At 50.0% G+C, this 25,820-nt stretch overlaps 1 protein-coding gene across 2 annotated transcripts in view; it reads right to left on the bottom strand.

Annotated features, from left to right (window-relative positions):
• Window positions 1-4,864: 4,864 nt before the first annotated feature.
• The window catches only part of GPA33 (glycoprotein A33), a 36,726-nt gene continuing 15,770 nt past the window's right edge, over window positions 4,865-25,820 (bottom strand). The window contains exons 3-7 of one of the 2 annotated variants that reach the window (XM_053209166.1): window positions 20,782-20,998; window positions 11,785-11,937; window positions 6,694-6,813; window positions 5,865-5,988; window positions 4,865-5,429 (exon numbers count right to left, since the gene is read on the bottom strand). In XM_053209166.1, the coding sequence (XP_053065141.1) occupies window positions 5,297-5,429; window positions 5,865-5,988; window positions 6,694-6,813; window positions 11,785-11,937; window positions 20,782-20,998 (747 nt within the window). In that variant the 3' untranslated portion in view covers window positions 4,865-5,296. The remainder of the gene's footprint in view (window positions 5,430-5,864; window positions 5,989-6,693; window positions 6,814-11,784; window positions 11,938-20,781; window positions 20,999-25,820) is intronic. The other variant, XM_053209167.1, reaches the window with a different exon arrangement.

Below are 25,820 nucleotides of genomic sequence, written 5' to 3'. Positions count from 1 at the left end.
AACGGGGGCGCCTGGGTGGCTCACTCGATGAAGCGTCTGACTCTTGGTTTCAGCTCAGGTCATGATCTCATGGTTTGTGAGTTTAAGTTCATGTTGGGCTCTGTGCTGACTGCAGACACTGCTTGGAATTCTCTCTCTCCCTCTCTTTCTCTGCCCCTCCCCTGCTCGTGCTCTCTCTCTCTCTTTCTCTCCCTCTCTCTCAAAATAAATTAAAAAAAGAAAAAACAATGGAAGGTAGAATGAATCCCTCTTCATCCCTTAGGAAGGTGCAGGGGGTGCCGAAGAGTGGGAATGAAGAGATTTAATGCCCGCCCACTCAAAATAGAATATGCACCATTGGTTGTAGGGGAAGGCAGGTGTGTTGGTTAGTCTTCATTTGCACCTCCCCCGCACCTTCATTCTCTTGCCCTTTCTGCCTCCATTTTTACTCCAAGAGGCTGATCCCCACAGTATGAGTGACCTAATGGCTTGTCATCTGGCCTCTGCTTGGGTTCTGCCAGGGGAGGCGGGCAGGGTGGGAGAGTGGTGGTTCCCTCCCCTGCCCACTCTCTGCGTGGGTGCTGCCATTTTGGCTTTGGAGTCTCTCCAAAAGTCTCTCTCTAACTTCCTGTTAGAAACCCCTTCTCCTGTGTCTCTAGCTCCCACTGGGTTCTGGAAGGGTTCACCCCCTTCTCTCCCCTTGTCTTTTGGGCCTTGGTGAGGTGATGGCTTTCCCAGACATGAGGAATAAGCTTTACCACGACGAAAGACAAAGCCTACGCAATACATGGTGGCCTTAATAAAAAAAAAAAAAAAAAGCTAAATGTAACTGCGCAAGTGCCTTCCTTTCATTCAGGAAGTGGCTTCAGGGTAAGTGATTTCAAGAATCGATTCACTTTGCTTTGGGTTAAACCTTACGGGGAAGTCGTGAGCGCCCAGGAGGAGACAGTGAAGGTGGAGTAGATGGTGTGATCGTTCAGTTCACCGCTGAACGATATTCACCGCTTCTCCCTGAGAAGGATGGTGGGCCCGTGTCCCGGAGGAGCCATGTGATTCGCTCCGTGCGACGAAATCGGAGCCGGGGGAGTGGCGGCCCCTGCCGAGCAGAAGCCGTATGAGTCTTCTCAGTGTCGGTCATTTTCTTCTCCCTCTGCCTTTGAGACCAGCAAGGTCCCGAGAGCTGGGTTGATCTTCAGCCTGCATCCCACGATCAGGAAGTGCAGCATCCCTGAGCTAACCTGGGATCCCACACAATGTGAGCAAGAAATAACCCTTTGTAGTTGTGAGCCGCTGAGATCGTAGGTGGTTACCATCCCATAACTTGCCTCAAGCTGATTAATACAAAAGACACTTACCTTGTGCTATTAAAAAAAAAAAAAAAAAAGGAAGGATTGGTTTTATAAAAGATGATCTAATGGTAAGCCACCTTGCAATATATCCTGGCCCCTTCCCACAACTGGCAAAGGCAGGATATACCCATATGCCAACAGGAGAACTCGAGTACAAAGATAGGCACATAGCCAGAAATCAACACGCAGGATAAGAGCCAAAAATTTTTAAAGGGAGACTCCCCTTCCCCAATTCTACAGCCAGATGAATTGCCTGGGTCATTTAAAAAAAATTTTTTTTGTAATGTTTATTTTATTTTTGAGAGAGAGAGACAGAGCCTGAGTAGGGAAGGGACAGAGAGAGAGACAGAGACACAGAATCCGAAGCAGGCTCCAGGCTCTGCGCTGTCAGCACAGAGCCTGACGCGAGGCTCGAACCCATGAACTGTAAGATCATGACCTGAGCTGAAGTCTGACGCTTAACTGACAGAGCCACCCAGGCGCCCCACCTGGGTCATTTTTAAAATTTTGATAAGTTGGTTGCTATAGAAATGAACATCAAAAGGGTTTGAGGGTGGAAGTTTGATGAGCTACTTGCTGTTAACAGCATAGATTTAGCCCCACTGTATTTTTTTCTGGGATTGTTGTCTTAAAAGTGATTCAGTTATGAAATTCCACTGGTTTTCTGTGGTCTGCCTCTTACCCTAATTTTCTTATAAGCCCTAATATTTTTAGTGTGTGATTTTGCAGAATGCAAAGGTCTTCAGAAATGCACATATAGTGTTATATCTGAAATGTCTGTATTATAGTAGATAACAATCCCCATATACAAATTTAAAACAAGCAAAAAGCCCATAACTCTTTCTTCATCCCTGCTTTTTTCCCCATTCAGTCATCCTGTACACATGCATGGGGTCAGGAGGAAATGTGGTCAAGGAGAAAGGACATGGCCTTCAGAATCAGACAGAACTGAGTCTAATCCTACTACCTATGTTAACTCAGATGAGCTTATCTCCCTGAGCCTCGGTTTCCTCATCTGTAACAGAAAGGGTAGAAAGACCTTTCCGGAAATTGGCCAGAAGAGAGCCAGTCTCCACGAACAAACTCAAGAGCCAATAGCTGAGTGTCCTCGAGGAGGTCCTTCCCACAGGACAGCACTTTCCAGTAGGGACTAGGCACCACCCCTGCCTACGCTCAGGGTCCTGAGCCAGAACCCCAGGGATGGGGAAAGGCCGGCGAATCTTTCACAGTCCCCCCAGATAACACGATGCCTGGTGACGCACATGGCTCTTTGAACGTAACTTGCTTCCCTCGTTCTGATTCCATGTGCAAGAAGCAACCGAGAGCATGGGACTCATGGGGTGAGAATGCCTGGGGTAGGTAGACAGAAAGTCTGGTGTGCTTAACACTGCAAATAGCACAGTGACATTCTGTGTTTATTCAAATTGCTAAAACTCACTGTGCTTCAGCTTCCTCGACTGTAACATGGGGATAATAATAGCACCTAGCTCTCCAAGTTGCCGTGAGGATTATGAGAGCTATATAGAAAGTGTTTGCAACAGTGGCTGGCCCAGGGCAAGTCCTACCTGAGTGTTTGCTATTAGTATTGTCCATCAAGCTCTGTGAGGTTGGTTAATGTCACTCTGCCTTTGCAAGCCAGTGCTACGTGGGTGTGCACAAAAGCAACTTAAGAACAAGACCCTGAAGAGTGGCTGATTTACCGAGGTTCATGCTACTTTGAAGGGACATCTCTGGGCAGCCAGAGTCCTTCCTTAGGTGATAATACGCATGCCTCATCTTGCCACGTGCCTTCGTGTTTGAAGCCGTAAATAAGGATTGTATGAAAAACTGTCTCACATGTGTTGTTGAGACACCAGGTCACTGGTGCCTTTGTCTCTTTTCTCAAGCACCACAAGTCTTTGAACTGTCGGCCAGAAACCACAAATTGGGAAGGGAGTGCCTGACAGCCTGAGGAGACTGTATCAGCTGGTTCTGACCATAAGAGAACCTGCAACGATCTAATTGCCGTTGAGTTTCTGGATTGAAATAAATTCAGCGGGAGGCGGTGGCCTTACCAGCTGGCAAGTAATAGAGCCCCACACTGGAGTATGGACGTGTCAGCACCACCCCTCTCCCCCTTACAAAACCACTCATCTTCCTTCAAGATGCAACGCAAACGTCACCTCCTCTTTGGAGCTTTCTTGAACTCCCTGAGGGTCCCCAGTGTGTCCCTATGGCATCTTCTCCGTCTCATGTACATGTGTTCCTGTCTGTCACTCCTCCTAAGAGTGTCTTAGTGACCTTAATATACCCTGCATCCAGCAGAGTGCTTGGTCCATAGTACGTGCTCACAAAAGGCTTGTTATTGAATTAATGCATTAGGTCCTGATTTAAGGCCATTGAATTAATGCAGTGGGCCCTGATTTCCCCTGTTTTCTTACTCAAGCCTGGGGCTAAAGCACATGAACCTTCAGAGCCTTTCCAGAGGCAGAGAGACAAGCCAGCCCAAATCAGAGGAGGTGGACACCTGCCCTTCCACAGCTGCCTCAAGAACATGCTGGTACAGCCTTGCACCATAAGGACTGGAAGACGCCTCCAGGTATCTAGAAGACCAGGAGATGACCTTGGGCAAGACGCATTGATACCAAACATCATTTATTCTGCAAACACTGACCAAGTGTCAACATGTGCCAGGCCATGAATGAGATTCGGTTCCTGTCCTCATAAATCGTAAGGCCTAGGTAGAAACAGACCATATGGTAACAGATGCTGGGACAGGAGGGAGCACAGGTCGCCATGGGAAGGGACACGGAAGAGAGAACTTTGAACATGTAGCAGAAGAGACAATGTCAGAGGCGAGAAGCAACTGTGGATCATGCTGCTTTGAGGAGGGAGAGCCACCTGTTCTCTCTGACGGCTAGAACAGGAGAACGGTTTTCTCCTCTCTCCCGGGAGGGCGCCATTTTGGGTATAACCATCTCCACCATTTTCCCTGAAGCCCGGAAACTGACTGCCGAGGCCCGCCATGGTCTGTCCAACGCTTTACCTGGAGTGTCTCTCGGCTGCCAGGTATGATTCTGTCCTGTCCCTAGCAACCACTAGAGACAGCCTGACCCTCCTATGGCCATGGGCAATGGGACCCACAGGATCTGACCCTCTAGTCTCAGGCATCACGTCGCCTCCCTCTCCTCGGAAGCAGATGATGTATACAGTAAGTAGACACAAACCCATGAGACACAAGATTTACCTTGGTGGGAACAAGCCCCACGTTAAAAAAGAAATAAGAATTTCCACTAACAAGTTTATTATTACTGATAGCACTTTGAATGAAGCAATGAATTTAACAACAACTATATATATATATATATATATATATATATATATATATATGAGGAAGCATGCAGTGGGTTGGAGGTTGCAGTTTCTGGAGTGCATGGGAAATCTGGGGCGGGGGGCGGGGGAGCGGGGAGGAGGCACTGGAAAGGGAGCCGGAGGCCAAAGTGGGTCCTGAAGCAGGAGTTTTCACTTAGGGCCGATAAATCACAGGGAGTCCTTCCTGGACTCATTCTCTCTTTTATTCCACAAATATGCACACAGGCGGGCGCTCCAAGGGCGCCCCCCTGTGTGCACCTGTTGGCAGCCACTGCCCTCCCGAGGCCAATCGAGGGAGCGCCCGGCTCCATGCTGTGCCTTGGGAGCCCCCCCTCCTGGCTCCAGAGGAAGGTGGGGCTGTGGCCTGGTCCAGGGTGAGGTCCAGGGCCCTGAGCTAGGCGGGCGGCAGGGAGAGGTCACTTCCTGGGTGAGGGCACTTGGCAGGGTCAGTCACGAGCGAGATCCCCTTAGCCAGGTCCTCCGGCAGATGATATGGGGAAGAGGCATCCCATCCGTGACGGGGACGGAGGGCCAGAAAAATGGGTGAGGAGACGGGAGGCAGGAGCAGAGGCATGAACCGCAATCTTCCCCCGACCCCAGCCTGCAGTGTGCTCCAGTCACCAGTCAGCGTGGCCCGGGGACTCCCGCCCGTAGCTCCACTCGTCTTCTTGCCTGTAGTCGTCCTCCTCTTCCCTCCCCGTCTGAAGCTCTCTCAGCTGCTCTGGAGGCTTCTGGTAGGCCACCCGATTCCTGCGGGCACGAGGACAGAGGGGAAGGGTTTGCCCTCGTTCTGGCGTCGGGGAGGTGGGCCTAGTGCCCTGCGTGGGAAGAGAGCCACGGGACCTGCCGTCCCTACTCCTCCAGATGCAAAGGGACACTGGGCTGCAGGACGGGCAGGGGGCACAGATTTGCTCTGCTCATGAGCTCAGGGTGTCACGGGAACAGGCCGGCTCCACTAGACAAGGAGGGGCCAGACGGTGGCAGGGGCTCAACCCCAAGCTTGTCCCTGCACAGGCCACAGGAAGCCTGGGGAACCAGGGGCCTTGGAGTCAGGTACCAGGCCTGCAACGCCACCTGGGGACAGCTGTGCCCAGTGCTGGCATGACTAGAAGAGGCCATGAGGAGCTGTGACGCTTCCTCCCACACTGCTCAGACCCTCGCCAACGGGTGTCCCCAGACACTCACTGCCTTGTGACCTTGGCCTCGTCCTTCCCCCGGCAACAGCAGCAGTAGACGACAATGCCGACGACAATGATGGCTGCAGCCAGGCCCCCCGCAATGCCCGCATACAAGGCCACGTTCATGGAGGCTGCAAGACACAGAGCAGGGCAGGTGCACCTCCCAGGCCAGAAGCCCAGGCTCTGGGGGCGTGAGCAGAGCTGACGATGACGAACCGTGCTGAGGGATTCCTCTGGAAAGGCCCAGTCCCCCTCCCAGCCGAGGGGCCAGCGCAGCCAGCTTCTAGTAACACTCCATGAGGCATGGCCTTGTAGGAAGGTGACCAGGTGGGGCTGGGAAACACTCTTCAGGATGGAGGTGTATACAAAGATACACAGGCCAATCGACTTGGGTCCCAACACTCCCTGGGCTACCCAGGCTCCTGAAACGTCCTCAGTTGTCAGCCATGCCAGGTCCTCTCTAGCTTGTCCTTGAGCTGGTCAGGGTGACCGGGTAAGGTCCAGACTCTGTGGCAGCTGACTCTGGGCACCTCCCCATAGCCACCGAGCAGCCCTAAGGGCAGGCGGACTGAGCAGGTCTCCAGAAGTCAGTCTGAGGCTCTCTTCCAAAAAACCAAGGGAACAGGACTGGCCTCTAGACAAGGGAGCCTGGGACAGGAGCGTCTGGCCGAGGTCACCCCAGCTACCCTGCCAGCCGGAGACCCTAAAGAGGCTGCCCCAACTCACCTCCACAGGGTCTCCCTCAGCTGCCTCTTCCCACCCCAAGCCAGTGATCTCCTGGCCTTCGTCCACCCCCCTTACCCTTCCCCCTCCCCCCACACCCAAACTGCTCTTACGAGGTCTGACAGCCACAGTGATGTTACAGGACTTCTCTCCCACCTCATTTCTGGAGGTGCAGATGTAATAACCCGACATGTCTGTGGAGATGTTCTTCAGAGACAAAGTCTGGCCTGTGACTGGGAAGGAAGGACAGTCAGGGTGAGGAGACTGGTCAACGCAGTTCAGTGGAAACAGCTGGGATTTCGGAAGCCTGAATTCCTAGGTGGATACAAGCACTGCCACTGAACTTGTCTGAGCCTCATCCGTAAGGTGGACCAAATGTCCACCTCCGGGCCTTCTAGAACAACTGCAGGCCAGAAGCGCAATTCTGAAGTGCTTAGAATTCAAACCCCCTGGGTTCGCAGCCTGGTTCCACCACTGATTAATTTTGCGGCTTTGGCCCAGGAATTTAGGTGCACTGAACCTTAGCTTCTTTATTTACAAATGGAAATAGTCATAATCCGCGGCGCACACGGTAATTGTGGGCATAAAATGAAGTACTAATCGATACAAGCCCACAGCAGAATGCCTGGTGTATTGCAAGTGCTCAGGAAACATAAAATACGTTAGGCATGACATGAAAATGCTTTATAAGTAGAAAATGTGGCTGTAACCACTTTTATGATCTTCTGAAACCGAATCCCTTAGCTTGGACTCATGGGAGAAGTCTCTAAGAAATCAAGAACGGTCCAGTTGTCCTCGTGAGACACCGTCCTGCTGAATCTGTGATCCTGTGGGTTTCTTCACCTGGAAAGGGAGAGCTTTATGCTTACACGTGCTTCCTGTCCTCAAAGACGCTTCGTCATAACTGCTGTTTGGAGTGGAGAGTGAGAGACCTTTCCGTCTAATTTGCTGCAGAGTCAACCTCATAAGATTCTGCTGCCACCAGGTGGTTCCGTTTCATCCAGAGGAGACATCTGACATGGCAAGCAGGATCTAGTCACAGCACTGCTCAGAGGTGGCCTACCAGCTCCAGTAACAGGTCCTGGCTTTCTCTGACTTATTTCACTTAGCATTACACTGTAGGTCCATCCATTGCAAATGGCAAGATGTCATTCATTTTATGGCCGAATTATATACATATATATATATATATATATATAATCCAATATATATATAATCCATTATATATATATCTATATATCTATATATATATTTATGTATCACTTCTTCTTATCCATTCAACAATCAATGGGCACTTGGGCTGCTTCAATATCTTGGCTATTGTCAACAATGCTGCTATAAACGTAGGGGTGCGCGTATCCCTTTGAATTTGTGTTTTTGTATTCTTTGGGTAAATACTTTAACTTTCTGAGGAAACTCCATCCTGTTTTCCACATACTTGAAATTTAAGAAACAAAACGAATGAGGGGCGCCTGGGCGGCTCAGTCAGTTACGCACCCGACTTCAGCTCAGGTCATGATCTCACGGTCCGTGAGCTCGAGCCCCGCATCGGGCTCTGGGTTGACAGCTCAGAGCCTGGAGCCTGCTTCGGATTCTGTGTCTTCTTCTCTGTCTCTGCCCTCCCCTCACTCACACTCTGTATGTCTCTCTCTCTATCAAAAATAAAGAAACATTAACAAAAAGAAACAAAACAAATGAGCGAAGAGGAAAGAGAGAGCGAGAAATCAAGAAACAGGCTATTATTAATAGAGAACAAATTGATGGGCAACAGAAGGGAAGAGGGTGTGGGGTGGGTTAAAGAGGTGATGGGGATTAAGAAGTGTACTTGTGGCGATGCGCATTGGATGTTGTACGGAATTGCTGAGTCACTATAGTTTATACTTGAAACTCATATAACATTGTATGTTAACTAACTGGAATTGAAATTAAAACTTAAAAGAAAAATAGCAAAGGCCAGGCTTCCTAATATGATCACAGGGTTACAGATCTGGTCCTGCATTCACACTAGCTTTATCTCTTGCCAATTCCCCTGGTGTCCAGACCAGCCCCTGCCCCGCCTCCACGCTCTGGCAAGATAGTCGCTTGGTGTGGATTTTCCTGGTCTGGATGTGCTACCCGGTAGACTTCCTCAAGGACGATTTCCTACGATTTTTTTTAACAATCGTGTCTGGACGGCGGACCAAATATTTCCATCTCCAATGTCACAGAGGTAACTGGAGGCTCAGAGAAGCCAAGGTACTTGCCCAAGGTAGCAAAATTAAGAAATGACCAAGCGTCACAAAAGTCCTGTTTTAGGTCTAGAACTCCCTGGAGCAACTGACAGTTGTCTTCAAAAATACATATACATTCTAAAAACAACGTATGTTCGTTATAAGACTTTGTACATAACATTAAGCTATTATTTCAATTCAGTCCAGTCCAGAAAATCTTCAGAGGCTGCTCGCATCAGCTCGAAACAAGATGAGGAGGGTCTGTGTCCTCCTGGTAGGAAAATGCTAGATATGAAACCAGGGTGACCACAGGGTGATTAGAGTTCAAAGCAGAAATGCTATTTGGGTTTACAGTAAGGGAGTTTAAACTCATCCGAAGGGGCAGGGAAAGCCGGTATAAAGAGCAGAGAATAAAATAAAATCATCTATAATCTCACCAGCTAGAAATAACAGCTGGTGATTTGGGTTATTTTCTTCCAATCTTTCCCCATGCACTTTCTTTAGATTCTTCCCTTGAAACCCACAGCAGTATTTCTGGATGCTCACTCTCTATAAAATGCTACCTCTTCTCTCCTATAGTCTCACATACCTCTGAGTGTTTTCTGGAATATTGCTTACATGTGACATTAACATACGGTGCTAAGAAAGGGGTCCATGACCTAACAATTTTAGACATCATCAAGAGAGGGTTAAATCCGTTTTTGAAGAACACAACTCTTAGAGCTTCTAATATGCTAATGAGCACCGCGTATCCATAAAATGGGCGTTATAGAAGGGATACGGGAGTGCTGATGTGTAGGGGCACTTGGACCCCAATGTTTATAGCAGCACTCTCAACAATAGCCAATTTACAGAAAGAGCCTAAATGTCCATCAACTGACAAATGGATAAAGAAGTTATGGCTTCTATATACAATGGAATGCTCCTTGGCAATGAGAAAGAATGAAATCCTGCCATTTGCAGCAACGTGGATGGAACTGGAGGGTATTATGCTGAGTGAAATAAGTCAGTCAGAGAAGGACACATATCATATGTTTTCACTCATATGTGGATCTTGAGAAACTTAAAAGAAGACCATGGGGGAAAGGAAGGGGAAAAAATAGTCACAGAGAGGGAGGGAGGCAAACCATAAGAGACTCTTAAATACAGAGAACAAACTGAGGGTGGATGGGGGTGTGGGGGAGAGGGGAAAGTGGGTGATGGGCATGGAGGAAGGCACCTGTTGGGATGAGTACTGGGTATTGTATGGAAGCCAATTTGACAATAAATTACATTTAAAAAATAAAAAAAAAATGGGGGTTATAGTATTAACGGTCTTATTTTGTAAACTAACCCAATTTTTTTTTTTAAGAGGCATCTAGAAGGAACACACTTTGGGAAATGCTCTATGACCCTGGGAATACTTAGGGGGTCTATAGCCCCTATCAGAATCCCACTCCTCAGAGTGAGAGATGCGGTCTACGTGTAAGGTATATACACACAGCACATTGCAGACAGATCAGGACAGAAGACTTCAGAGTGTCTCCTAGGACCTTCCGGTTATCAGAGGCCAGCTTTGGGCTCCGGGCCTTGTTCCTCAAAGGGAACGGTGGACATTAGAAACTGCTGTGGGATTAACCAGTGCATATCCAGTGCCACAAGACCTGTTCTTATCCTGACTTGGGGCTCCCAAACCCCTTTTCCTCTTGGAAAGGACCTAGCACAGTTTTCTGAAAGTCCGCTAAAGCTAACGTTTCCGCTGCAGTGGCGGCACCTTGTGGTCAACAAGGGGGACGCAGTGGGAAGTCAGCCTCCCACTTCCCAGGGCTCCTGCTGGAGAGAGATTTCCCCACCGAGGAACCCTGGTCTCCCAGGGGCACTGATGTCGAATTGGCAAGATTTAGCTTTCCCGTTCCCGGCCGCTGTCCATTCGTCCCCCCCCAACCCCGATCCTATGGCTTCTCCGCAAGCTCGGGCTGCCACCTCTCATCCAGGACCCTCAAGATCCTCCCTGGCTGCGGGGCCTGTGCCCACCCCTCAACCTTTCAAGAACCTCCCCCCCTAAAGTGCTCTAGCCCCCAGAATTACCCTTCCCTCCTTCACTGATACCCCAATCCCTACTCCATCAGTTCATGACGCTCAGCTGACTGGGTTGGGGTTTACCAAGGATGTTCAGAACTATCACACATGGGATCTCCTCTTATCCTCCTTACAGCCCTCAGGGAAGGTGGTATAACGATCATCCTGGTTTTCCAGATGAGGATAAGTGTCAGAGGGGCTGTAAGTGACTTACAGCTACAAAGTGTCGAGGTCAGGACTGAAATTCCTGTTTGGAACGGGCTGCATGTTGAGCCCAGGGACGGGGGACTTTTTCTTTTCAGTTTGTTTCCTGACCAAAGGTCAAATACCAAGCTTCCCAGTACAAAGCTGGTCTCCAGGCAACCACAGCTGAACCTACCGTCTCCTTTTCTGAGAATGTGGGACCCTTACAGCGGACCTGGTCATGTGGGTGGGCACGCCCATAAACAGGGGCCAGGTTTGGGAAGCTGAGGTTCAGCGGAATCTAAGATGAACCAGCCTGGATCTGGAATGGGTATGAGAAATTCCCACCCTTGAGTGGAGCCATAGAGTTAGACTGGGGGCCTCAAACGTATACTTCAGGACATGACCGTAGTCAAAATTAAAATCCTCCTCTCCTCAGTGCTTTTGCACAGAGTGGTTATCCAGACACGCTCATTCAAGAGAATTGAGTTGCAGGGAATGAAGATAACAAATGAACATTTACTATGTGCTTCCACTGAGTGCTTTACATGAGTCACTTTTATTTCCCACAACAACCTATAAGATGGGTATTATCAATGAGTTAACTTAGAGATGCTGCAAGATATCAAAGGCTGACTGCAGGGTGGGGGAAAGGGACGGCCTTCAGGGGGGCCTGATTGGTCAGCCTCAGCCAATCACCTGCATTTTGGGGTGGGCGGGGGCACCTGTCTTCCCCGCCGTCTTCCCTGTTACCTGGTGGGGCTGGCCGCTCCTGGTTCAGGATGTCGTAGGTCCTCCAGCTGTACTGAGGGGCAGGAGAGCCCTCCTTTGATTGGCAGGTCAGCTGGATGTTGTTCCCAATGATGGTCTCTCCCTCGATGCCGCACTCTGGTTTGGAGGGTAGGACTGTGTAGGCGAAGGACCAAAGAGAAGGCATGAATCAGGCGGGACTTGGGGACAGCCACCTCCTGCCCCAGAAATACACGCATACTGCTTTGTTTGTTCTCAGGTGGAGAAGTTCATAGCCTGGTGGTGACAAATACTGCTGGAAGGTCAGTGCAGCCCGAAATGTCTCCTCCGTGGCCTGTCACCATCACAGAGAGGCAGTGCCACAGGAAGCATCCTGAGTGCAAGATTAGAGTCACCACTGTTATAAATGTGGGTGACACTGAGGCCCAGAGAGAAGACTAGGCAAGAGCCTGGTGGGACTAAAACCCAGGTCATCTGACTTCCACTTCCAGTGCTCTCTCCACCAGCCCATTCAAGTTCCCCCTAATGTTGGCTCATCTGTGCCATTTTAGGGAAATCTTGCAATCCCTCAGTGTTCCCATCTGTAAGACAAGGGGACAATAGACTTTTTCTGTAAAGGGTCAAAGGTAATATTTTGGACTTTGTGAGCCACATTGCGCTCTGTCACTGCTTCGACTTTTTCAATAAAGCTTTATACACACAAAAACCATTCTTAGCTTGCAGGCCATGTATGAACCGGCCCAGGCTGGATTTGGCCACATCTGCCCACCCCTGGATTAGGGGAAAACCCCTCTCTCTGGAGCCCTTCAATTCAAACTTCTTAGGAATATTCCCTTTGTGTTAAGCATGACCCTTGTCCCATGTTTTGCTGATAAAACGCCAACTGCTCGGAGCAACTGGGTGATTGGAAAAACCCCAGGGGGCAGCAGAGTTGCATTCTGGGTGGAAAATGAAGCCAGAAACGGGGGGGGGGGGGGGGGGGGCTGGACAGAGAGGCAGAGACAGGGAAAGGGAAGCCTACAGAAAGGAGGCTCCAAAAACCAACAGCCCCCCTGAACTCAATCCTAACCTGATCTCCCATAATTCCTGAAGACCTTAAGCCGGTGTTTTTCACTCGGCACTAACTACCACTGTGTAGGGGGGTTCATTCTACAAACCATATTGGGCACCTATTATGTCTGATACCGCTGGGCACTGGGACGACATAGTGAGCGACTTCCTGTGTTCAAGGAATCCGGTGGGGACGAGAGACAAGTAACTGGACAATGACCAGGCAGGAGGCAAGGCTGCTAGGGTAGGGAAGGGACTCTGACCCCATCGCATCCTGGGCTGGGACCTGAAGGAAGAATGAGACTAAACAAGGCCAATAATGGAGATGGTGGTGGTCAGAGAGGTGAGGGCACTCCACACAGAGGGAACAGCATGTGCAAAGGCTCTGAGGCAGGAAGAAGCATCAAGTATGCGTGAGGTTTCAGGCAGTGTCCTGGGGCAGGGAAGAGGAGGACACGCAGTGCAGAGGGCTATTACTGAACTGCTGTGTGGCAGGCCTGTCCCCTCCACCTCTTTCTTTAGACCCTTGCCCAGGAAATAGTGCTGCACTGAGTGGTCACGGAACGTGGAGACTGCCTTCCGGTCTTGCGTAGCCCCACCAGGAGTTGCTGGGGGAAGCTACCCAGAATGCTCTCTCTACCCAGAATGCTACCCTCTCCCTGCCAACCAGAACCAGTTTTTCTCTGAAACAGTCAGGGGGTTTGTAGGTGTGACCCACATCTCCTGCTGCTTTAGGGAGGGACAGCCAGGTGTGGGACAAGCATGGAACACATTACAGGTGCTCCCCTATGCCAGCCCGGTTGGACAGCCCCTAAACCTAAGAGGCCCGAAGTTCAAGAACAGGCTTCTTCCATCTTGGTCCAGGCGCCAGGAATGAAGCAGCCCGGGAAGGAAGAGGCTGCTGCCTTCACCGCCCTGACAAGGAGCCCTCCTCTCTGCTGGCCCAGCAAGCAGGTACCCGGGGGGGGGGGGGGGGGGGGGGGGGGCCACGGCTTCCCAAGAGACTGGCTCTAGGTCAGGGCTGGGGAGCCAAGCTTTGCCTCTGCACTCTCCAGAGGTACAGGAACATCCCTCTCCACTCATCAAAAGCATCACCCTGTTGCCCAGTATGCCTTTACCAAGGGACTAAAACTTTATTTCACAGAGAGCTGGCCGAAAATACAGTATCCCCTGAGAAGTGTCACAACAACCAGCGTCATACGAAGTGCGCATAAACTTAGCCAGGCCCCTCTGTGTCCAGGTTTCTCTCTGGGATCCAAGACAAAAAGGGGAGACAAGGGTCCGAGGCAAAGGAGCATAGAAAAGCAATCTAAACAAACCGGAGGCTAGCTTCGCTAGGGGAAATTATCAAATCCTTAACTCACTCCGGAGGCAGAAGAGATGACAAGAGACCAACCAGCGCCTAGGAGGCCAGCCTTCTGGAGGAATGTGTCAGTATTTGTCACCCCGGGGCCACTAACCTCAGCCCCCAAGCTGCCCTCCCGCCTCAACCCAGCCTAGGCACACCCGCCCTCACTGTGTCCAGACCCTTCACTAAGGGTTCCCTCCCCAGCCCCCACCCCATCCGAACTAGCTAGGGCCTGGAGTCAGCTCTAGTTCAAATAGTCCCTCCGCCCGCTGCGCAGCTGTGAAGCCTGCGGGGCTCCCGGAGATCTCGGGTTCTGGGTGGGCTCGTCCTTCCCCCCAGTTTGTAGCTGGAAGGATTTCAGGAGCTGGAGCGCTGGGGGGGCCAGCCCGGGGCGCTAGGGCACCGCGTCGCTCCACAGCCTGCACCTCCCGCTGAGGACGCCAGGGAGCGCCAGAGGCCGGGGAGACGGGCTGTCCCGCCCCCGGGCCAGGTGGCTTCCCCGGCTCGGTGACCAGCTCCGTGGGCTCCGCCTCCGTCCGGAAGCTCTCTGCTCGGTGTTTACGGTGAGGTCACCCGGCCCGAGGGGGCGGCCCCATATAATTAAAGCCCTTCTGCCTAAAAATAACCCAGTGGCAAAGGCATTTGGAAACTTTTTTTTTTTTTAAGATTTTTATGGGATTCCTTAACCTTTGGTACAAAATGATTTCTCACTTTCTTTCGCGCTCTCTTCCTCTGTTTGAAAGCAAAACGTTGGTTTCACCGAGTTCCACCTTCCCAGATTAAACTGTATCTTTTGCCCTTCCAGCTAGCCAGTCCCCGTTTTACAATGAAGCTGGCCCTGAGAGGGGAGGGAGGAGGCGGACGTTCACACTAAGGTGACGTCTGGGTGCCCAGCCCCGAACCAGCGCGCGTTGGCCGCTGAACACGGGAGCTGCTTAAGGGAAGCCGGAAGGAGACAGAATCAGCCAGAAAAGGACCAGGGGAAGCGAGGGATTCAGCCGGGGGCTACCAGGCAATAAGCAGTGCAGAATAGAAACCAGCGAAAAATGCGCGTTTTCTTGGCTTGGTGCTCTCTCTCTCCCGGGAGCTGATGCAGATAAAAAACGAAGAGCTATGCGCACAGAACGGTTTGTTGCAACATTGTTTACAAAGCCTTAATTGGAACGGGCTGCATGTTCCGTCCAGGGACGGGGGACGCTGCACCCACTTGCTGGAACTGCGGGGGCGGGGGGGGGGGGCTTCGAGGGCGCTCAGGGCTAGGGCAGCAGGAAGTGCTACGTGTTAGGCTACAAATTCGGTCAGTCGGGGACCGAGCTGGAAGTAAACGCGCACAAGCATAAAACCTAGGGACACCACTGAATTTCTTTTTTAGTTTCTCTCCCTCTCTCTTTTTTTTTTCTTATTAGTATTTTTAAGAGGGGAGGGATCACCAGACGCCCTTATATGTGTTTGGATCAAGGTCGCTACACTGGGAGACAGCGGGCGAGCAGAGCTCCTTGAGCTCTGTGTACTTGAGTCTCTTACGCGAGGAGCCCTCCAGACAGCGGGCCCCCTGCTCGAACGAACGGCGCTAGCTAGCCCAACACATCGGGACACCCCACCTAGATTGGGAGCAACTAAAACACAGCGGTAAAAATGCTATAGAGGATAGAGTGTGATGATGACAGCCTGGTCCCTGAGATGAGAGGGGGTGGGGATGTTTCCAAGGGTCTAAGACCCTCTAGAGCTCCCAGTGAAGACGCAGAAACCGTGGCTCGTGCACTCACGGGGCCGTCTCCCAGACCCTAAGCAAAGACCTTCCCGGAGAAGAGCAGTTACAGACTCTCGCTTATCAATGAGCCTCGTGTCCAAGATGTGGGTGTTCTATGGGCAAACGAGGGCGAGGGGCACATCCAGGGCTGACACGGCTTTGCCCCCTCCAACCTTCTTTTGTTGGCCCCGGGCAAAGCACAAGTTACTGCCTGGGGTGAGATCAAACATCATCCTCAAGCTTACCTCTGCTATCCACTCAAAGAGACGGTACTTTGAAAAGGAAAATAAATCTAGAAGGATTCGGGAATCATCCTGAACTGTAGCCATTGCTGGCTGGGAGTGACAGGCTTGTGAGGTGGAGCAGTGAAGGGCTTTGGGTTTGGGCTGTCCTGTTTCCATGGAAGCTTGGAGAATCTTCTACAGGTCATTCAGCCTCTTGAGCCTCAGTGTTCTCTTCATCAAGCATGAGTGTTAATGTCCGCTTCCACCGATAGATTGCAAAGATTAGAAGCCCTGATATCTGTAAAGCTCTCAGATGCCTGGTGCATACCTGGTCCTCAGTAAATGGGAGCCGTTAGCACCATGAATTTCTGGCAACTTTCACACAGACAGAGGTCATTGCAAGTTGATGGTAGTTTTCTCTCTATTTAAGATAAATCCCCTCTGTTTGCAGAGCAGGAGGACACAAAGAATTTGGCTTTGGGGATGGGTGCAGGGTTGTGAAAGGGTTCCTTGCCTGCCTCCTGCACACAAAGAAAGGCTCTGCATTTGTCCACAGGAGGCCTGGAATATTCTACAGAGATGCCTTGTTATTGAAGGTCATTGAATCTGATATACATCTTCCTAGATGAGAGGACTTAATATTTTTAACATGTCATTCCTTTGCAAATTAGGGTGTAAATTGACCATACTTCCAGTAAACTTTTATTTTTTTAATTTATTTTTTAATGTTTATTTATTTGAGAGAGAGAGAATAAGCAGGGGGTGGGCAGAGAGAGAGGGAGGCACAGAATCCAAAGCAGGCTCCAGCCTCTGAGCTGTCAGCACAGAGCCTGACACAGGACTGAAACTCACAAACTGTGAGATCATGACCCGAGCTGAAGTCAGCCGCTTAACCGACTGAGCCACCCAGGCGCCCCCAATCAACTTTTATTTTAAACTAAGCAACATGTTAAAAATTAACGTGGAAGAGTAAATGTGTAAAAACTGACAAAATTGTTTGGGAAAAGTTTAGCAAGAAAAGATATTACACGGTGCCAGATATTAAAAGCCTGATAGCTCCAACTAAAATATACATATCAATCCTGATCATAAACATGCTGTAATCAAAACCATGTCATATCAGCAGAGGAATAATCAAAAGGAAAATGAACAAAATGAAGAGTAAAAAAACAGCCATGTCTGTGTAAGAACTTAATATGTGACAAAGCTGGAAGTCCGGTGAAATAATAAGTGTTTCTTTGTTGCAGCAAATGATGCCGATGTCATTGACTGTCCATTTGGAAGAAAACAAAGTTAAACTCCCAGCATCCTATTTACACAAGTAAATTCCAGATATAATAAAGGTCTGAGTGTAAAAAATAAGACTTAAAGACATAAGGAAAGAACATTAAGTTCATTTTTATAGTCCCAAAGGCAGTGGAGAGAGACGTTCATGACAAGCCCCAAATGCATGACAGAAATCGTCAACAAGACAAAGATCGGGACTTCTGTGTCTCAGAATTTCCACCACAATTTCCAGGACGGCAAGTGTCCTCAGAATTAAGGAGAAGCATGAGAAAGGTCCCAGCAGCCTCTCCAGGAGCAAACCCTTGGGTTATCCGTCACCCTCCTCCCACCCACGGGAAAGAAGCCTGGAGGTTCATTAGGGAGGAGATTCCTTTGAGGAGGTGCTCAGGAATAGAGATCCAGAAGCATTTCCCTCCTTTTTTTTTGTTTTGAGTTTTTATTTTGTTTCTTTTGAGAGAGCAACACAGAGAGAGAGTGGGGGGGGGGGGAGGGCAGAGAGAGAGAGAGAGAGAGAATTCCAAGCAGGCTCCGCACTGTCAGTACAGAGCCCGGGAGGGGGCTCGAACTCACGGACCATGAGATCATGACCTGAGCGGAAATCAAGAGTCAGACGCTTAACTGACTGAGTGACCCAGGCGCCCCTCCCCACCTCCTTCTTTTAGAAGTGAAGGAGGCATGTCCCCCATCTCAAGTCAGGGAGGCACCCAGAGAATCCCACATGGAGACTGGGGTGCTCTGCCATTAGAGCGGGCATCTCTCATTCCCTGGCTGAAGCTCCCTGAGTGACAGAAACCTGTAAGCTCCTGGGTGCTGATCCTGCAACCCAATGATGGAAGGACTTTATAGTCGCTCCTGCGTTTCTGGGGACCCATCTGAAGACTGTGGGACCTGCCTGTTGCCGAGAGAAGCTGGCTGGAGCAGGCTGCGAAGGCAGGGTAAGGGCAGGGGCCGATTCGTGTCATACGGAAGGACTCTGCTTGCTGGGCTGCAGGGAGCCCAGAGTGGGTGCGCAGAGAGCAGGAGTGAGTGCCACAAGCAGGGGCTGGGTAGAGAAAAGGAGGGGGGCACACACACTACCTGTGTCAGGTGGAGGAACCCACCATGGCACCCCTAAAAAGGCTGTGGTGGGGAGGTCCGCTATGACTGGAATTGTATGAGAGCCAGGACGGAGATATACCTGGTCCAGCCAGGTGAGCAGGCCTTTGCCTTTTCCCCTTGATCCCTGCCTCCCTTGGCCATGGCCTCAGAGGAGCCACATGGCCTCACGGGGTGGAAGGAGTTGGACTAAGGAGGGGAAGGAGACAGACCCAAGCCCTCACTCCCCGCCGCTGGTCCCTAAGCTTTAGGGGGTTGGGCCCGACTGGGGGATAGTGAGGCCTATTAGTGGTTGGATTAAGATTTTGATTTAGGCTCAACTGATTTTTTTTTTTTTCAGCTAACGAATGAACAATATTTACGAAAATTTAAAAGATAGGTAACATTCGGTACTGGTAAGGATATGGGGACACAGTTATGCTCAGATAATGCTCCCAGCAATGTAAGTTGCTCTGGGGTAAACACTTTGCTGGGACGGATTGCCATTTAATGAGAGCATAGTCTTTGACCCAGAAATCCTACTTTTTTCTTTTTTTTTTTTTTTAATTTTTTTTTCCACGTTTTTATTTATTTTTGGGACAGAGAGAGACAGAGCATGAACGGGGGAGGGGCTGAGAGAGAGGGAGACACAGAATCGGAAACAGGCTCCAGGCTCTGAGCCATCAGCCCAGAGCCTGACGCGGGGCTCGAACTCACAGACCGCGAGGTCGTGACCTGGCTGAAGTCGGACGCTTAACCAACTGCGCCACCCAGGCGCCCCTGGAAATCCTACTTTTAAGAATCTATCCAATAAAAATAAAAACAACAGAGTGGAAGAATAGCTATGTATCTATTGATACCAGTATTGTGCATACAAAAAACAATGGGAACAGCCTGAGAATATCCACCAGTATGGAACAGTGGAACAAATCGTAGTACATCCATGTGACCGAACGTATGCTAATAGGTAGCTCTATCAATATTGACCTGGAGAAATATGCACGTCACATTACCCAAGATAAGTTGCAGGGTGATCTTTATAATATGATCTCTTTTTTTTCCCAAAGGAAAGGAAAGAAAGAAAAAGTGTGTGTGTGTGTGTGTGTGTGTGTGTGTGTGTGTACATGCACACACATGTGCGCATGTGCGTGTTTTGAAAGCACATGGAGAAAAGTATGGAAGAATACACATCAGTACCACCACTAGCTACTGTGCTGGTGGTAGACCGGGAGGAAGAGACAGTTAATTATTCTTTATTCAGGGCTATACTGTTTGGCATTATATCAACAAATGCTTCCAGGCAGCCACTTTATTCAATTAAAAAGAAAATCCCACCAAGTAGCGTAAAGGGAGACTACAAAGGAAAATGATCCATCGTTTGGGTTTAAAGTGTTAGCGCAGAGCCCGGAGGCTGCTTCAGATTCTGTGCCTCCTTCTCTCTCTCTGCCCCTTCCCCACTCATGCTCTGTCTCTCTCTGTCTCTCAAAAATAAATCAATGTTAGGGGCGTCTGGGTGGCTCAGTCGGTTGAGCGTCCGACTTCGGCTCAGGTCATGATCTCACGGTTCGTGAGTTCGAGCCCCGCGTCGGGCTCTGTGCTGACAGCTCGGAGCCTGGAGCCCCCTTCGGATTCTGTGTCTCCTCCTCTCTCTGCCCCTCCCCTGCTCATGCTCTGTCTCTCTCTGTCTCTCAATAACAAATAAACATTAAAAAGATTTTTTTTTTAAAATGAATAAATGTTAAAAAAAATAATAAAAAATAAAGTGCTGCTCACCTCCCAGGGTAGAGGCCATTCCTCCTATTGGACATAGAAGAGGCATTGACTAAAATGTTCCCAGTAACAGTTGGACTCTGAGTCAGGTGCCTACTTTCTCTGGGCCTCATCTACAAAATGCAGATACTAAAGTAGATGTCTGGCCCTCAGCACCACAGAAAGGCACCGTGAGAGCCCTTATCTAGGATCTGCGATTTCTCTTTGCTTCTCCCTAATAAGTTCGCCTTGAAAAGGAAGAGAGCTTGGGGCATGGGGAAGAGCACTGGACAGAGCAGGGACAGAATTTCCCAGGCTGACCCCGGGGCCACTCCAAACAGGCCTTCTCCTCTGCCCGGGGAACTGTCCTTGGTGGACACAGCTCAGAATAAAAAGGGAGGAGCAGCCCCCTGCCCTGGGGGAATCTGGCTTTACCTGACCACCAGGGAGCTCCTCCTCCCTGCACCCCTCCCAGCACCACGGCCCTGCTGGCCCAGGAAAGAGATGGAGACACTCACCGAAGACTAAGAGCTGGACACGTGACTTTGGGGTGCCTCCCAGGTCCTCCATCAGTGACACTGAGCACTCGTAGGTGCCATTGTCCTCCATAGTCAGCTGACCGATAGTGACGGAGGCATCTGAGATCTCAGCGTTGCCAGATACATTGACTCGGTCCTTGTAAAGTTCACCACTGATGAGGGTTTTGGTCAGAAATTTCCAGATGAGCACCATTTCCTGGGAGGAAGAAGAAACGGCACTCGGTCTTACCCCAAGTCTCAGCACGGAGCTTGCAGCCCGTGCTGACCACCCTCACCCATCGTTCCCAAGCCCAAAGTGCTGACACACCAACCCATCAGAACAAACAGCTCTAATACGTGGTGCCCGTTTGCGGATCCCTTTATTGTGCATGTATATTTTTAACGAAAACTTTGGACGAGCTGGGCAGGTAGGCCGTTCATACCGCAGGGGCACGTGGGGATAACTGGGGCCTTCTCAGACCCCCACACTGTCGCCTTTCGTACAGGTGGCAGTTCTGGCCTCTCTCTTACCCATCCAATGTCAGTCCATTGTTCTCATTCATTCAGCCAACCCATATTTACTGAGCACCTATTATGCGCCATACGTGGTGTTAGGCAGCCCCCCTCGGCTTCCAAGCCCACTTTATCTACTTGACTCGTGCCTTTGGAATGTGTTCATTCGTTGACATACTCGTTGTTTACCAAAACGAACATGACACTGGCTCAGATCACTACTTTCTAGCCAGACTGCCTCTATTCAAATTCCAGTTCTTCCACTTACCAGTTGTATGACCTTGAGCAAAATGCTGACCTCCCTGTTTCCTCCTCTATGAAATGGAGATCAAAATAAGGAGGACAGTAGATAATATATGCAAAGCAGTTAGGGCTTTGCCCGACATGCTAGGTTTGCTGTGAGCACTTGACATAATTGTTCCCGAGGACCTACTAGGTGTGCCTGGCATTCAAAAATGGGTCACTCATGATTTCTGCCCTTAAAGAATAACAAGAGCGATAGGCAACCCAATGTTAACAACGCCCGATAATTAGCTATGGGATCTCAGAAGAGAGGTATTGCTTCTAAACTGGGAAATCAGGGAAGCCTTCCTGGAAGAGTTCCCGGAAGACAGTGCCTTGGACCCCAAAGGACAAAGGAGAACCGGCCAGGCAAAGGGCTGGGGAGTTGGGGCGGTGCCTGTTGGAGGAAGACAGACGTATCTGGCATTTTAGGCAAACGGAGAACAACGGGGATGGTCCTCGGAGTGGGAAGCTCCGGGTCAACCCCAAGTGGTTCATAGGAAAGGAGGTGAGTGTGTAGTGAAGGGTGGGTGGGAGGTGAGCCACGGGCAGGTAGCAATGAAGATCAGACTGCTGTCTACTGAGCACGTGTTGCATGCTGGGTACTCTTCTAAGCACTTTGTATGTATTGTCTCACTTAATCCTCACAATACCCCCATGATGGAGGTATTATGATTACACCCATTTCACACATGCAGAAGCCAAGGCACCGAGAGGTTAAGGACTTCTTCCAAGTTTACATGGTTAACTGAATGGCAGGGCAGGGATTTGAACCAGATGTTCTGGCTTCAGAGCCTGAACTCTGGTGATTCTATGTTACCAGATTGCAGGCTCTGGGTATATGGGCCTGAATAGTTTGCATTTTACCCCCAAAGCATGGAGAGCCTGCGTATTTCAACCCAGGGTGGGAAATGAATTAGAAGGAGAAGGAAAGGCGGTTAGGAAATCTGCAGTTAGCAATTCAGATGACAAGTGATGGGTCTTGAGGTAAGGCTGTGCCCATGCAGATGGGAAGAAGGAGTGAATTTGAGGAGCGTGAAGGGGACAGACAATGGGACTTGGGGCGTATTAAATGTATAGGGTTGGGGAGTGGCAGACGTCAAGGGTGAGAGTCTTTGGCCCGGATATTTGGGTGTGTGGTGATGTCACTTCCAAGAGAGGCAACACCTAGAGAGAGAATGGGTTTTTTAACGTTTATTTATTTTGAGGGGAGGGGCAGAGAGAGAGAGGGAGAGAATCTCGAGCAGGCTCCGTGCTCAGTGCAGAGTCTGACGTGGGGCCCCATCCCACCAACCGAGAACACGGAGATCATGACCTGAGCCCAAATTAAGAGTCAGATGCTTAACCGACTGAGCCACCCAGGTGCCCCGAGAGAGAGAATGTCCTAAGACAAACTTCATTCTGTGCTAAACGTGATGTGCCTGACGTGTTGATGGGACACGGGGGCGGGGAGCAGGGGGGCGGGGGGAGTTCGGTAGGAGCTGGGCTCCAAGGGATGGGGTATTGGGAGTCAGTGACCTAGATGTTGACGGAGCCGTGGGCCACATGAAGCCGCCCCAGGTAAATGAAGAAGGTGCGCCAAGTGCCGGGTTACTTCGTTCTGAAAGGTCAAGGGGAGGTCAGAGAGGTAGGAAGAAAACCCAGGATGAGACTGCCGAAAGGCCAAGGGAGGAAGATTCGAGACGGAGGTTGAAAGAGGTTGATAGTGGGAGCTGCTAGCGCGAGATGAAACCGGAGGCCGGAGGAGCACATTGAAGTCAGCCGAAGAGAAGTTGCTGGTGATGCCAGGGGCTTGGCGGAGGCAGCGGGCAGAGCACGCTGGGGAGAGACGGGAGCGTGGCCACAGTGTCAGGGGTGCCGCTGCCCGTGTCCTTTGGGGAAATTAGAAAAAGGAGGCCTAGTGTTCGGGCCGCCGCAGCCTGTGCCAGGGCACTCGAGCTGGCTAATGGAGTGCCCCCTGCCGGGCAGGGCGTCACTGTGACCGCCCCGGAGGGGACAGATAGAAGGGGCGGAGCATCAGGGCGGGAGACGAGGGAGGGTCTCGGCTGTGGACCGGTCCGTGGACGCAGATCCTTCCCAGCTCGGCTCTTTTCGGCCCTGCTGGCTCTGCCCCGGACTCTTCATGCCCCAACCGCCCTTCCAATCACAGCTGTCCTGTGGCTTCTCCCTGATCACCCATCCCCTCGCCCGTGTCACAAGAATCTCCCTGAGAACACAGAGCGAATCCCTTCCTCTGCACCCCTGCTTACTCTCAAGGGGATTGCCTCAGATCCTTTCGGAGGTGAGGAATCCATCCGGAAGAGCTTTAGTGTTTAAGCACTGGGAGAGGTGCCTGGCCGACTTTGCATCTGCTTGGCTGAACCCACATGGTGGTGAAAGAGACATCCTTCAGTTTCTCAGGCTGAAGGCAGCAGCTTCCCTCTCTAGGTTTTCCCGCTAGGATTCCGGAAATAGATAGGCCCCATCAGCGTCCCTGGAGCCACAGACAGCAGGTGCAGCAGGCCACGATTTCCTCTCCTTTACCATCCGTCCTTCTGCTGTAGGCCCTGGGTGTCCTGGGTCACCCCTTCTCTCCTGTCAGGGAGAAAGCTAAATGCCTTCACTCTGGGTATTCCAGGGCCCTAATGCTCACCTCTGGCAGGCACGTTTGGGGAGCGGGGGACATTCAAGATACTTTTGTGATTTTTTAACCTCTCCCCGCTTTTTGTATATGTAATGCTAAGCATGAGAAAATGAGGAAATATGGCTCTAATGTTTAACAAAGGAAGGAGAAAGAAAGACCCTAATTTCTGGGAGGGGTCTCCATCTATGTGGAAAAGGAGATCAGGACTGTTATCAAAAGTTTGTTTGGGGGCGCCTGGGTGGCTCAGTCGGTCAGGCATCGGACTTTGGCTCGGGTCATGATCATGCAGTTCATGAGTTCAAGCCCCTCATCGGGCTCTGTGCGGACAGCTCAGAGCCTGGAGCCCGCTTCAGATTCTGTATCTCCCTCTCTCTCTCTGCCCCTCACCTGCTCGCACTCTGTCTCTCTCTCAAAAATAAACATTAAAAAAAAAAAAAATGTGTGCGTGATTGCCCCTGAGTTTAGGATCCAAAAAAAAAAAAAAAAATTTTTTTTTTTTTTTTTTTTTTTTTTTTTGCCACGTTGTGCCTTTCCTCCTGGATTGTAAGTGGAACACAATCCTGGTGCCCATTTATACCGTGAAGTGGATATTGTTACAAAGAACACACCAGAGGCTTTCTCACTGGTAAGCAAATAATGCCTTGTGAAGGCAGGAGAGAAACCCCTGTAGTTTTAGCAGCTGATGCTGTCTGTCTGCTGGAGAATAAATTTTGGATGTTCTTTTTTCTTCCCCCCACCCCCCAAAAAATAAAATTAAAAAAATCAAATAGGTGCTCCACCTCTTAAAATTAGAGAAATGTGAATTTGATCAATAACGAGACACCTTTTTCACTTATCAGCATGGCAAATATCAAACAGTCTGGAGAATGCTCTGTTGGAGAAGGAGGTGCCCTTGTGTTGGTGAGAGTGGACATTGCCATGACATCTAATGAGAGCCATTCGATTTTATTTATAGAAGTTTTAAATTCACATATCCTGTGACTCAAAAGTTCCATTAAAAAATTTGTTTTTATTGAGTTATTTTTGGGAGAGAGGGAGGGGCAGAGAGAGACAGGGAGAGAGAGAATCCCAAGCAGGCTCCGGGCTGTCAGTGCAGAGCCCAATGAGGGGCTCGAACTCACGAACTGTGAGCAGAAACCAAGCGTCGGACACTCAACCGACTGAGCCACCTAGGAGCCAGAAGTTCCGTTTTAAATAATTGATCCTATATGTATATAATTTAAATATACCTTCATGCTATTATATGTGTGTATATATATATATCCATAGACACTCATATAGAGATATTTATTGCAGCGTTACTCGTAACAGCAAAATATAGGAAAGAAATCAAATGTCTATCGTTGGTACAAATAGCACATTCCTAAAATGAAACACAATGCAGATGGTTAGAAAATGAGATAGATATAAATGTACTGACGTATGAAAAGATCTTCATGGTACGTATTAACAGAAAAAAGCCAAGTGCAGAACGACCTGTGGGTAGTCTGTGTAAACATACATATTCATATATGCATATGTGCACATACATAAGTCTACACGTACGTTTGTATTTGTGTATGGCCTGTATTGAAGGCCACCCCCAAACTGTTAAGGGTGGTTCCCTCTGGTGAGGGGAACA

The sequence above is a fragment of the Acinonyx jubatus genome, chromosome E4, assembly GCF_027475565.1.
Source record: "Acinonyx jubatus isolate Ajub_Pintada_27869175 chromosome E4, VMU_Ajub_asm_v1.0, whole genome shotgun sequence".
Classification (NCBI taxonomy): Eukaryota; Metazoa; Chordata; class Mammalia; order Carnivora; family Felidae; genus Acinonyx; species Acinonyx jubatus.
Note: the sequence above shows the minus strand (reverse complement) of the source record. Positions and strands in the feature narration are given on the sequence as shown.